The sequence below is a fragment of the Hemibagrus wyckioides genome, linkage group LG05, assembly GCF_019097595.1.
Source record: "Hemibagrus wyckioides isolate EC202008001 linkage group LG05, SWU_Hwy_1.0, whole genome shotgun sequence".
Lineage (NCBI taxonomy): Eukaryota > Metazoa > Chordata > Actinopteri > Siluriformes > Bagridae > Hemibagrus > Hemibagrus wyckioides.
The window spans coordinates 28,986,759-28,999,258 of NC_080714.1; the positions used below are offsets into that span (position 1 = coordinate 28,986,759).

Sequence of the window (12,500 nt, forward strand, 5' to 3'; positions counted from 1 at the left end):
TGTGTGTGTGTGTGTCTGTACTGTGTGTCAGTGTGTGTGTGTCTGTACTGTGTGTCAGTGTGTGTGTGTGTCTGTACTGTGTGTCAGTGTGTGTGTGTGTGTGTCTGTACTGTGTGTCAGTGTGTGTGTGTGTGTGTCTGTACTGTGTGTCAGTGTGTGTGTGTGTGTATCTGTACTGTGTGTCAGTGTGTGTGTGTGTCTGTACTGTGTGTCAGTGTGTGTGTGTGTGTATCTGTACTGTGTGTCAGTGTGTGTCAGTGTGTGTGTATGTACTGTGTGTCAGTGTGTGTGTGTGTGTACTGTGTGTGTGTCAGTGCTGTGTATCAGTGTGTGTGTGTGTGTATGTGTGTGTTTGTATGATGTGTGTAAGGGGTCTCCAGTGTTAGTGTTGTGTATCAGTGTGTGTGTGTGTCTGTACTGTGTGTGTGTGTGTCTGTACTGTGTGTCTGTGTGTGTGTGTCAGTGTGTGTGTGTCTGTGTGTCTGTACTGTGTCAGTGTGTGTCAGTGTGTGTGTCTGTACTGTGTGTCAGTGTGTGCGTATGTACTGTGTGTCAGTGTGTGTGTGTGTGTGTACTGTGTGTGTGTCAGTGCTGTGTATCAGTGTGTGTGTGTGTGTATGTGTGTGTTTGTATGATGTGTGTAAGGGGTCTCCAGTGTTAGTGTTGTGTATCAGTGTGTGTGTGTGTGTCTGTACTGTGTGTGTGTGTGTCTGTATTGTGTGTCTGTGTGTGTGTGTCAGTGTGTGTGTGTGTCTGTACTGTGTCAGTGTGTGTCAGTGTGTGTGTCTGTACTGTGTGTCAGTGTGTGTGTATGTACTGTGTGTCAGTGTGTGTGTGTGTACTGTGTGTGTCAGTGCTGTGTATCAGTGTGTGTGTGTGTGTGTGTGTGTATGTGTGTGTTTGTATGATGTGTGTAAGGGGTCTCCAGTGTTAGTGTTGTGTATCAGTGTGTGTGTGTGTGTCTGTACTGTGTGTGTGTGTGTGTGTGTCTGTACTGTGTGTCAGTGTGTTTGTGTGTTTGTGTCTGTACTGTGTGTCTGTCTGTACTGTGTGTCTGTGTGTGTGTCTGTACTGTGTGTCTGTGTGTCAGTGTGTGTCTGTCTGTACTGTGTCAGTGTGTGTGTGTGTCTGTACTGTGTGTCAGTGTGTTTGTGTGTGTGTGTCTGTACTGTGTGTCTGTCTGTACTGTGTGTCTGTGTGTGTGTCTGTACTGTGTGTCAGTGTGCTTGTGTGTGTGTGTCTGTACTGTGTGTCTGTGTGTGTCTGTACTGTGTGTGTGTGTCTGTACTGTGTCAGTGTGTGTGTGTCTGTACTGTGTGTCTGTGTGTGTGTCTGTACTGTGTGTCTGTGTGTGTGTCTGTACTGTGTGTCTGTGTGTGTGTCTGTACTGTGTGTCAGTGTGTGTGTGTCTGTACTGTGTGTGTGTGTGTCTGTACTGTGTCAGTGTGTCTGTACTGTGTGTCTGTGTGTGTGTCTGTACTGTGTGTCAGTGTGTTTGTGTGTGTGTCTGTACTGTGTGTCTGTACTGTGTCAGTGTGTTTGTGTGTGTGTGTCTGTACTGTGTGTGTGTGTGTGTGTCTGTACTGTGTGTCAGTGTGTTTGTGTGTGTGTCTGTACTGTGTGTCTGTGTGTGTGTGTCTGTACTGTGTGTCAGTGTGTTTGTGTGTGTGTGTCTGTACTGTGTGTCTGTGTGTGTGTGTGTACTGTGTGTCTGTGTGTGTGTCTGTACTGTGTGTCTGTGTGTGTGTGTCTGTACTGTGTGTCAGTGTGTTTGTGTGTGTGTGTTTGTACTGTGTGTCTGTGTGTCTGTACTGTGTGTCAGTGTGTTTGTGTGTGTGTGTCTGTACTGTGTGTCTGTGTGTGTGTCTGTACTGTGTGTCAGTGTGTTTTTGTCTGTACTGTGTGTCTGTGTGTGTGTATGTGTCTGTACTGTGTGTCTGTGTGTCTGTACTGTGTGTCAGTGTGTTTGTGTGTGTGTGTCTGTACTGTGTGTCTGTGTGTGTGTCTGTACTGTGTGTCTGTGTGTGTGTATGTGTCTGTACTGTGTGTCAGTGTGTGTGTGTCTGTACTGTGTGTCAGTGTGTTTGTGTGTGTGTGTCTGTACTGTGTGTCAGTGTGTGTGTGTATGTGTGTGTGTCAGTGTGTGTGTGTCAGTGTGTGTGTGTATGTGTATGTGTGTGTCAGTCAGAGGTAAAACTGGATCATCTGAACAGAGGAGTTTCTGTAGAGTTTCTCAGTCACATGACCAGCGGAGATTCTTCTCTCATTACCTTGAGGCTGCTGAGGGACAGAGTGTTTATAGCTGCTATAACAGAAGCGACAACAGGAAGTGACTTGTTCTGTGGACATTAGCATTAAATATTAAATGTAGCAAAAAAAAAGATCTTTAATAAATACAAAGAAATGTCATTGTTCTGCAAATTGCTGTGGAATCAGAGGAATAAAACACTGGCATTGTGGGAAAACACAGTACCTCCATCGCTGATTAATTTCCCCTAACAGCATGACACAGAGTGGGTTATAGTGTGTGTGTGTGTGTGTGTGTGTGTGAGACGAGAATAACTCCTCATTTCCTCGCAGCTGTTCCAAATCAATGCACTGAAGAAAAAATTCATCTTGCTGAAGGCCGACAAACATCAGCAGGTGAAATTTCTGTCAGAAACGAACAATAGGAGATGTGTGTGTGTGTGTGTGTGTGGTGTTCACACACCTGATCTCACTCAGATCTGCTCTCCTATTAACCCTGAGCACCAGTCCACCCCCAGCTTCCTGTAGCACATCCTCCCCAAACGTGGATGTGGTGAAGGAGATTGGTCTCAGCTCGTCTGAGTCACTCGTCCTTTCAGTCCTGCAGCCAATTTAAACACCCCGTGTGGTCAGAAGTCACACCCACTCCATTTAGGAGCTGAAGCTGCTGGAGAACAGAACAACACGGTGTTTCATTCCTCTTACAGGAATCTTTATTTCCTGTTTTCTCTTCCGTTATAGCAGCTATAAACACTCGTTCCCTCAGCAGCCGAGCTGTATTCTCTCTATTCATGTTAATAAGTGAAAAAATAAACACAAGTTCCTTCCATAAGTTACATAACACTGATGGATGGGTTAGAGGGAGGGCGGAGTTAGGATGATGGACAGGTTAGTTTGGGGGCGGGGTTAGGATGATGTATGTGTTAGCGCGACATCGTTCACATAGCCATGTGTGTACGTTGTGTGTTAATAAATAAAACTGTGTCCACTAGGGGGCAGGGTAGAGCCAAAACATCCCCATCACCTGTGGAATATCCTCCTTTTAGCAACAGCGAAGGAAGTGACTTCATTATTATTATTATTATTATTATTATTATTATTAAGACAGTGAAAATAGCGACAGCGTCACCAACACAGAAGGGGAATAAACCAAACCGACGTGACGTTCCACTGTTCTACATCACCCCCACTCATGACGGAGGATTCATTTCACACAGATAATAATCTCTGAGGATGAAAAGATCATAGGAACTGTCCAGTATAATCCGGTTTAATCTGTTTAACGGACGCTGTATACATTATAACTTAAATCATTTGGATAATAATCCATGCTTCGATTTCAAATAAAACTAAAAATAAAAGAAGGATTCAGTGAGCACATGGTGCTGCTGTGATTATTTTAATTATCTGAGGAACTCTGGGATATTCTAAACATCTCAGACATTTGAGAACAAAAAAAAATGTCAAGCTGGAAAAACAGAAGTGTTCTAGAGAAAATATTATTCCGCCTTCTCCTGCAGGATTAAAGCTCTGAGACAAAGAGAGTGGCGTTCTCCGTGTCTCTGTGTCTCCATCAGAGCGAACTCCAGAGAGATTTCTGCACGCTCTCTCTCTCTTTCTCTCTCTCTCTCTCCCTCACCTCCTTTTATTTGCCTGTTCGTTTTAATTTATGCTCCGTCAGCTCCGGCTTCACACTCTGTACAAACGAGGGGGCGAGTAATTAACGCCGAGTCGCTTTAACCAGGCCACCAAAAACACAGAGAGTCAGTGGACTTCAGCCCTGTGTGTGTGTGTGTGTGTGTGCTACAAACACATTACAGTAAACAGGTCAGATAAACCCAGGTCTACTCTCCGCTCCGGTGTGTGTTTTGGGTGAATTATTCAGTAAGGGTGGAATAAATGCAGGAGGTTGATGATGTTTAGTGAATAAGAATGGTCCTGTCTGTGTGAGTGTTTTGCCGAATGACTCCGTGACTTGTTCCTAATCCCGAGCCTCAGCCTTTTTCACTCGCAGTGTAATTTGTCTGTATTGGGTTTGAGTTCTAGTGGAATTCCCGGCAGTCCCATCACGGAGATGGTGTTGGGCTGGAAGTCGTCAGTGAGGTATTAAAACTCTGAGCTCCGATGTGTGTTTGAGTTAATGGCTTCCTGCTTGGGTGGAGGAGGAAATGATTTTGCTGAGCTTTCACTTTTTTGTTACACTTTTACCCAAAATGGCTTTGACTTTTTTTTTTTCCAAGTGTGCCATATAAAATCTGATGAAAAAATTTTACAACCAGCAGAAAGTGAAGAAAGAAAACATGCAAAAGATGATGGATGCGTTAGAGTGGGGGTGGGGTTGAGGATGATGGATGGGTTAGAGTGGGGGCGGGGTTGAGGATGATGGATAGGTTAGAGTGGGGGCGGGGTTAGGATGATGAATGGGTTAGAGTGGGGGAGGAGTTGAGGAAGATGGATAGGTTAGAGTGGGGGCAGGGTTAGGATGATGGACGGGTTAGAGTAGGGGCGGGGTTAGGATGATGGATGGGTTAGAGTTGGGGTGGGGTTAGGATGATGAATGGGCTAGAGTGGGGGCGGGGTTGAGGATGATGGATGGGTTAAAGTGGGGGCGGGGTTATGATGATGGACGGGTTAAAGTGGGGGTGGGGTTGAGTATGATGGTTGGGTTAGAGTGGGGAGAGTGTTTAGGGTGATGGATGGGTTAGAATGGGGGTGGAGTTAGGATGATAAATGGGTTAGTGTGAGGGCGGGGTTAAGGTGACGGATGAGTTAGAGTGGGGGCGGGATTAGGATAAAGCTGGATGTTATAGTTACTTCTGTGTCTAATTAGAATACAAAAAATGAAGAGACATAAGTGTGAGTCTCTCAACTCCTGAACTAGAGGCAGAAATGTGTGTGTGTGTGTGTGTATGTGTATGTGTGTGTGTGTGTGTGTATGTGTGTGTGTATGTGTATGTTATACAGAAGCCTGTAAGAGCCATATTAGCTGAGCTCTGTGAGTAAACAGCTCATTTATTGCGGCTAAATGAAGTTGTGTTTGTGAAAAATAATAAAACCCAGATTCAGTTCGATTAAACAGAAAATAAATAGCAGAGTTAAATAATGGAGAAGCGTCTCGCAGATGCAGCGTCCACACCGTAACACTAAAGTAATGATGACACACATGAATCAGTTCCTGCTGGACGACGTGTGAAATATTAAAGCTGTGTGATCGATATGGAACCTGAGTGTTTCTGAAACATCCAGCAAACATTTCATAGAAAAATGAAGAAAACTTCAGCTACATAACTGAACTAAAACAACCTCTAATGGGTGTGGTCAAACATTCCCTCTGTCTGAGACTCCGCCCCCAACATCAGACAAGTAGTGAATCAGGATCCATGTAGCATCTCATACTTAAAGAGTTACACAGCAGCGACGCTCATAGCTTAGCGTTCACTCTGCTTTATTTACACAGTTAGTTTTCAATGCTACATTAGCTTTAGCGCGCTAGTTTTTTTTCTTGATATCTGTTAGTTAGAAGGTTAGCTTGCTAGGTCTGTAGGTTGAGGCTGAGTTAGCTTTTGGTTACTAGCTCAGCCTTCACTTACTAACAAAACTTTTATTCAGCTAGATTAGCCTTTGTGGATTAGCATGTATTAACTTGCTAGTTAGGTTTTCCTCTCAGTTGGATTGCTTTCATTTTTAATCAGGTCAGTTTTTGTTTGCTAGTTTAGATTTCACATGCTCTTTGACTTGTTCAGTCACTACTTTTCATGCTCTTTACTAGTTATCCTTCATCTGGTTAAGTTTTTAAATTGAAGTTAATCTTACAGGCCACAATGTCTTACTAGTTTTCTTTTGCTAGTTCACTGGTTTAATGTTTTATGGCTTTTTACTTGTTTGTGAACTTTTGCTTGGTAGTCAATGACAGCTAGTTATTGGTCACTTTTGCTAAGCTAGTTTTCACATATTAACCTTTTCTCAAAAGAACTAGTCTATTTGATATCTCTTGTTCACTTGCTAAGTTAGCTTTCAGTTGTTAGTGAATGTTTGCTCAGTGCTAGTTTGCTAAGTTAGCTTTCTCGTGCTATGTCACTTGGACTTAAAGCAGAAAGCACAACTAGCCTTGTGATTAATAAGGGTAAAAGGGTTGGTTAGCCCCACCCACTTTGCAGAGATTGGTTAATGTAATGTTAATGAGGTCTCTGTTATTTCTTTGTCCCCAGCGTGATGCTGAGAGAGCGGCACCATGCTGGAAGTCAGTGACATCCTCGCAGTGCCAGCGCTGTGCCAGGACACAGAGAGGTGGCACAAACACCGGGGGGCGCTGCTCGACCCTCTCTTACCTCACACGGGCAGCAGTGATGCCCTCTACCCTGCACAGGAGGGGGGGCCGGGGCCGATGGAGGGGCCGCCAGGGGTCAGCGCCATTCTCTTCACCCGCAGGAGAGGAGGACTTATCGAGCAGAGGGACATTGTTAAAGCTCATCAGGCTCACAAGATACAGAGCACACCACAGGCACGACGCAAAGAGTGGGAGTGAGTATACACACATATACACACACTCATGCACAAACACGCACACACATACACACTCATACACACATATACACACACTCATGCACAAACACACGCACACACACACACTCATACACACATACAAACACTCATGCACACACACACACACACACACTCATACACACATATACAAACACTCATGCACACACACACACACACACTCATACACACATGCACAAACACACACACACACACTCATACACACATGCACAAACACACGCACACACACACACTCATACACACATATACAAACACTCATGCACACACACACACACACACACTGAGTTTCTGTGTCCTCCGAAGGCTCCGTCCTTATTGTAGCTGCATCCCAGGAAGTTCACTGTGGGGTTTAAAGCACTAATGAGCTGTGTGTGTTTGTGTGTGTGTGTGTGTGTGTGTGTGTGTGTGTGTGTGTGTGTGTGTTTGTGTGTGTTTGTGTGTGTTTGTGTGTGTTTGTGTGTGTTTGTGTGTGTGTGTCATTCTCCTCCTCCCTCCACTGGGAATGATGAGTCATTTTCTATCCAACAGTTTAAAGTATCCCAGTTTGTTAGCGACACCGACAGAGCGTGAAATTAGCATGTGGCTAACGTGTGGAAAATTTTACCATAAAAATGTGATTTCGCTACTCGCTGTTAGCTTTCACTCTTCACAGTTACTTTCTTTTACTTTGGTTTGCATTTACTTACTAGGTTAGCTTTTGTTTACTTGGTTATCTTCTCTAAATGATATTTAATTTACCGTATCAGCTTTCACTTGCTAGGCTAACTCGAGCTAGGTTAACTCATTTGCTTTTACTTTCATTTTGCTGTGTTTTGTGTGTAGTGTTACTTACGAGGTGATTTTGACTTGCTAGTAAACCTTCATATTAGCGTTATCCTCGTTAGCATCATGTTAGCGTTTCCAGGTTAGTTAGCTTACTGTTTTAAAAAACAGCATAGTATCTGAGGGTAATTTCTTCACCCAGAGCTAATGCTTGTGTCAAACATTTGACGCTGCTAGTTGGTGATGTTTATTTCCTTTGATGTGTAGTGAGGGTGCCAATACTGTTAGCATCCATAGCACTGTGTGTGTTGTTAGCACTGTGTGTGTGTTAGTGCTGTGTGTGTGTTAGTGCTGTGTGTGTGTTAGTGCTGTGTGTGTTAGTGCTGTGTGTGTTAGTTCTGTGTGTGTTAGCACTGTGTGTGTGTTGGTGTTGTGTGTGTTGTTAGCGCTGCTCACTCCGCTGCTCTTTGAGGATAAATAACAGTGTTACAGCACTAACCATAATGACCATAATCTCTGTATTGACTTCCTGTTTCTGACACACACACACACACACACACACACATGTTCAGATGTAATTAGGCAAATTTCTTTCTTTCTTCCTTCCTTCCTTCCTTCCTTCTCCAGGTTGTAAATGTTTCTAGTTTACTTCTTTCCTGATTTCCATCATTTCCTGGATTTAGTGTTTATTAGAATAAGACATTTCTAGATGTGATCTGATTATTCCTTAGTTTCCAGATGTTCTTATATTTTCTCGGGTTTTGAAGTTCTCTCAGTTTATCTGTTTGCAAGTCTTTGAGAAGTTAGTTTTCAGTTTTTATATTTTCACAAGTCACCAGATGTTCTGAGGTTCAATTTTCTGTAGTTTCCAGATGTTCTGGGGTTCAGTGTTCTCGAGATCCAGATGTTCTGAGGTTTAGTGTTGTTTAGTTTCCAAATGTTCTGAGGTTGTGTTCTCTAGCTTCCAGATGTTTTGATTTTCAGTGTTCTCGAGATCCAGATGTTCTGAAATTCACTGTTCTCTAGTTTCCAGATGTTCTGAAATTCACTGTTCTCTAGTTTCCAGATGTTCTGAAATTCACTGTTCTCTAGTTTCCAGATGTTCTGAGATTCACTGTTCTCTAGTTTCCAGATGTTCTGAGACTCAGTGTTCTCTAGTTTCCAGATGTTCTGATGTTGATTGTTCTAGTTTCCAGATGTTCTGAGATTCAGTGTTTTATAGTTTCCAGATGTTCTGAAGTTCTGTGTTCTTGAGATCCAGATGTTCCTAGATTACTTGTTGATTACTAGTTGTGTTTGGTTCCGGGGCTTAAATATGTGATACAGATGTTGGGAGTGAATCCACACAGTGCAGATAAACAAACAAACAAACAAACAATAATAGTCTGTAGTATCTGCTTTGACATTATAAATCTGATTGTTTATGTTCGGAGTGAATTGTGTAGAAATGCGACTCTCAGTAATCAGGTTTGTTTTTTTTAATTCCGAGGCTGATGTGAGCTCAGGAAGCATTCAGACTGGATCCGTTATTTTTAGAAGGGTTTAGAACCGGAGCAGCTGTGAGGAAGCTGATGTGAGGAAGCTGATGTGAGGAAGCTGATGTGAGGAAGCTGGATGCAGTGAGCACTTGGCCCGAGGCCCGGAGGAGAACTCGGTTCCACTGCAGGAGGCTTTTAAACAAATGAACTGAATTGAAAGTGCGACGTGGAATTGATGTGACTGCGCAGACGGAATATTAACGCAACACACACACACACACACACACACACACATGCTGAGAAAACAACGCATTTCTAAAATGGTTTCACGTCACAGAGCACGACGACCTGAAATACATTACATTATTTAAAGAATAATGTGAATAATGATTCGTTGTTCCCCAGATTCCAGATGTTTCAGGTTTTATATATTCCTAACTAAATTAAACATTTGTTTACTTTATTATCAGTATTCCCATTTCCTCTAGTTTCCAGATGTTCCTGGTTTCTTTCTCCCTAGTTTCCATTGTTTTTCCCTGTATTTCCAGATGTTTATTTCCTTTTTTTAGTGTTCCAAAATGATTTGTTCCTTAGTTTGAATGCTCCCATTTTCCAGATGTTTCTAGAATATCTGAGCCAATTTTTTTTCTTGAAGATTCGTTATCTGTCTCCTGGAAATTTTTTACCTGACTTTTTTTTTATGGTTCCTTGTTTTCGATATTTTCCGTATTTTCTATACATTCTAGATATTCTTCCTTATTTCCAGTACATTCCAGATGTTTCCAGATTCTTTCTTTGCTATTTTCCAGATGTTTCTAGGTCTTTTCTTCCACAGTTTCTTTGTGTTAATACTTTTTTCCCCTATTGTATCTTTGTTCCATAGTTCCTGTTTTCCATGTTACAGTTTTCTCTCTCCCTTGCTTTTTAGTTTCCAGATGTTTTGTTATTCCTCGTAGCCAGATGTTAGTTTTCCCAGTCTTTGTGTTCCTCACTTTTTGTTCTCTAGTGTTCTCTCTGTCTCCTAGTTTTCAGCCTGTAAAGAAATAAAGCATGACCTCTGACAGCCTCGAAATTAAACTTTAAATTGATTATTCACTTATTCAGGAGTTTTAATGTTGTGTGTGTGTGTGTGTCAGAGAGAGAGAGAGAGAGAGAGAGAGGGAGAGACATAACAGCTATTTTGTCTCTCTTTATTATTATGGATATAATGGATATTTATCCCAGGGGATAAATACCTGAATCACCTCCACACACACACACACACACACACACACACACACACTCTCTCTCCTGTTGTCAGGTTTTGACTGCTGTTTTTTTCACTTCAATACATTTATTTCATCCTGCAGTGAGACATCTATAATGATCCCACATCTGTGTGTGTGTGTGTGACATCATTAAGAGCAGTGCTGTGTGTTGGCGTGACTGAACTGATGTATTTCTACACGTGTAATGTTTTCATTATGGCTGAAATTAATCAGCTTTAATTTGAAGCTGAAGAAGGAACGAGGCACTAATGAGGGTCCGGTTCTCTGCGCCGTCATCCTCTCTCAGCCTCGTTATCCTCAAAGTGGTCCAGGTCACCAGCGTTCCCATGGCAACCGCATGCTTGATTGCCTCCAAAATTGCAGGGATGAAGAACTGTTGAAAGCGGTTGACCGGGATCAGAGCCGCTTCACTCCTCCTTATTTATTTAGCTGCTTGCTTAAAGGAGCAGGCGTGAGGCTCGGCTTCATACGGAACCCAAGTGACCATGTGACCACGCATGACCTTAAACAAAAAACCAAAGACTTTAGAAACCAGTAAAATATTAACCACCAAACTCCATCCTGACAGCACAACTGCACTCTAAAGAAAAACAAACAAATAAAACAAACAAGTTAGGATTCTTTTTTACATTTTATTTTTCTTCTCTTGTTTCCAGATGTTCTCGCTCCTGTATTTTGTTCTCTGAGCTTTCAGTTTCTCTTTTCTCTACTTTCTAAATGTGTCTATAACTTGTCATTTCCAGATGTTTTTGTTCTATCATTTCCAGATGTTCTTAGTTTTCATATGTTCTTTGTCCTTTCCTAGATATCAGATGTTCCTAAGTTCTGTTTCCTAGTTTCCAGATGTTCCTTGATTCTTGTTTTTCTTTTTTTCCCTGTTTCCTAGTTTCCAGATGTTCTTAGATTGTCAGTTTCCTCAGATGTTCTTCCTGGTTTCTAGATCTACCTGGTGTTTTTACTCCCTAGTTTCCAGATGTTCCAGATGTTTTCCCCAATTTCTTCCTCAATTCCACTGTATTTTGTTTTATTCAGAATTTGTATCTTTAGACAATTAAAGACCTCAAACCCCAGAGAACACAATTAAAGAGCGGAACAAATCCCAAACACCAAACTGCATCTGCATCGTTATGCTGAACATGTGCAGAAACACCAGATCTCCACCATCATCATCACAAAACATCTCAACCATTAATTAGAAACCTCTCATGACCTCAGCTGCTAATTAAAACCCCTCTCAGGAGCTCAGCCATTAATTAGAACAGCACAAAAAACCCAAAAGGCCTCGCAATGCCTTGGCCGTGAAAATCTGAAACATCAATCACCCGTCCTCTAAAACGCTGTCCGGCCAAACCAGAACTGTTGTCATGGCAACAAGTCCATCAGGGGTTTCGAAGAATAGACAAATCCAGCATCCATAATCAGCAACAGTGAATTTCTGCAGCTTTCTACAAAAACTTCTGGTGTTAGAGGAGATGATCCAGTGATCGAAAAAAGCCTCTGAAGTGTTTAGAATCCAGTCACGTCTAAATGAAATACTCAGGCGAGTTGAAGGAACCCTGAAGGAACACTGAAGGAACCCTGAAGGAACACTCCTCACCTCTAAAGCCTCCACAAAGCAGGAAAATCCAAAACCTCCCAAAAAACATCATCACAAACCGCTAAAACGTTCGAAGAAGCTCAACCATGAGAGCAGAAATCCATCAGTCACAATAATTCAGGTTTTGAAGAAAAAGAATCAAACTTCTCCAAACTTCTAAGTGTTTATCTCTCAGGATGGTGAGTGAGGAGGAACTTCAGGAGGTTGATTAAGAAAAAGTTGATATGGAACACAGCTGATTAGAAGGTTGAAAATTCCTTCAGAGGCAAAACAAGAAAAACAATAAATGAATGATTTATTTGAATGACTTCAGTTCTTCAGTTTTGATGCAGGAGCATGGAGTTTGTTCTCAGCCGAATCTCTCACATGATCTCGCTGCTGTGTTCAGACGAGCCGTGAGAATCTCCTGGGTCTTTATTATTATTATTATTATTATTATTTTTACTGGCAATTTCTGGGAAATTAATCACTCAGTTCAGTCCCTCGGCTCCTCTCCTGCGTGTGAAGACACGTACTGCAGCCAGAATATCCAAAATATCCCACAGTGTCCTGATGGGAACCGAAAGGTAGCGTACAGAACGTTCTCCC

The 12,500-nt window shown here is 42.3% G+C and overlaps 1 protein-coding gene across 4 annotated transcripts in view; it reads left to right on the forward strand.

Moving 5' to 3' along the window:
* Positions 1 to 12,500, forward strand: part of LOC131353205 (voltage-dependent R-type calcium channel subunit alpha-1E) — a 148,354-nt gene that overhangs the window by 10,889 nt on the left and 124,965 nt on the right. For all 4 annotated transcript variants that reach the window (XM_058390035.1, XM_058390034.1, XM_058390037.1 and 1 more), the window contains exon 2: positions 6,456 to 6,768. In XM_058390035.1, coding sequence (XP_058246018.1) covers positions 6,479 to 6,768 — 290 coding nt within the window. In that variant the 5' untranslated portion in view covers positions 6,456 to 6,478. The remainder of the gene's footprint in view (positions 1 to 6,455; positions 6,769 to 12,500) is intronic.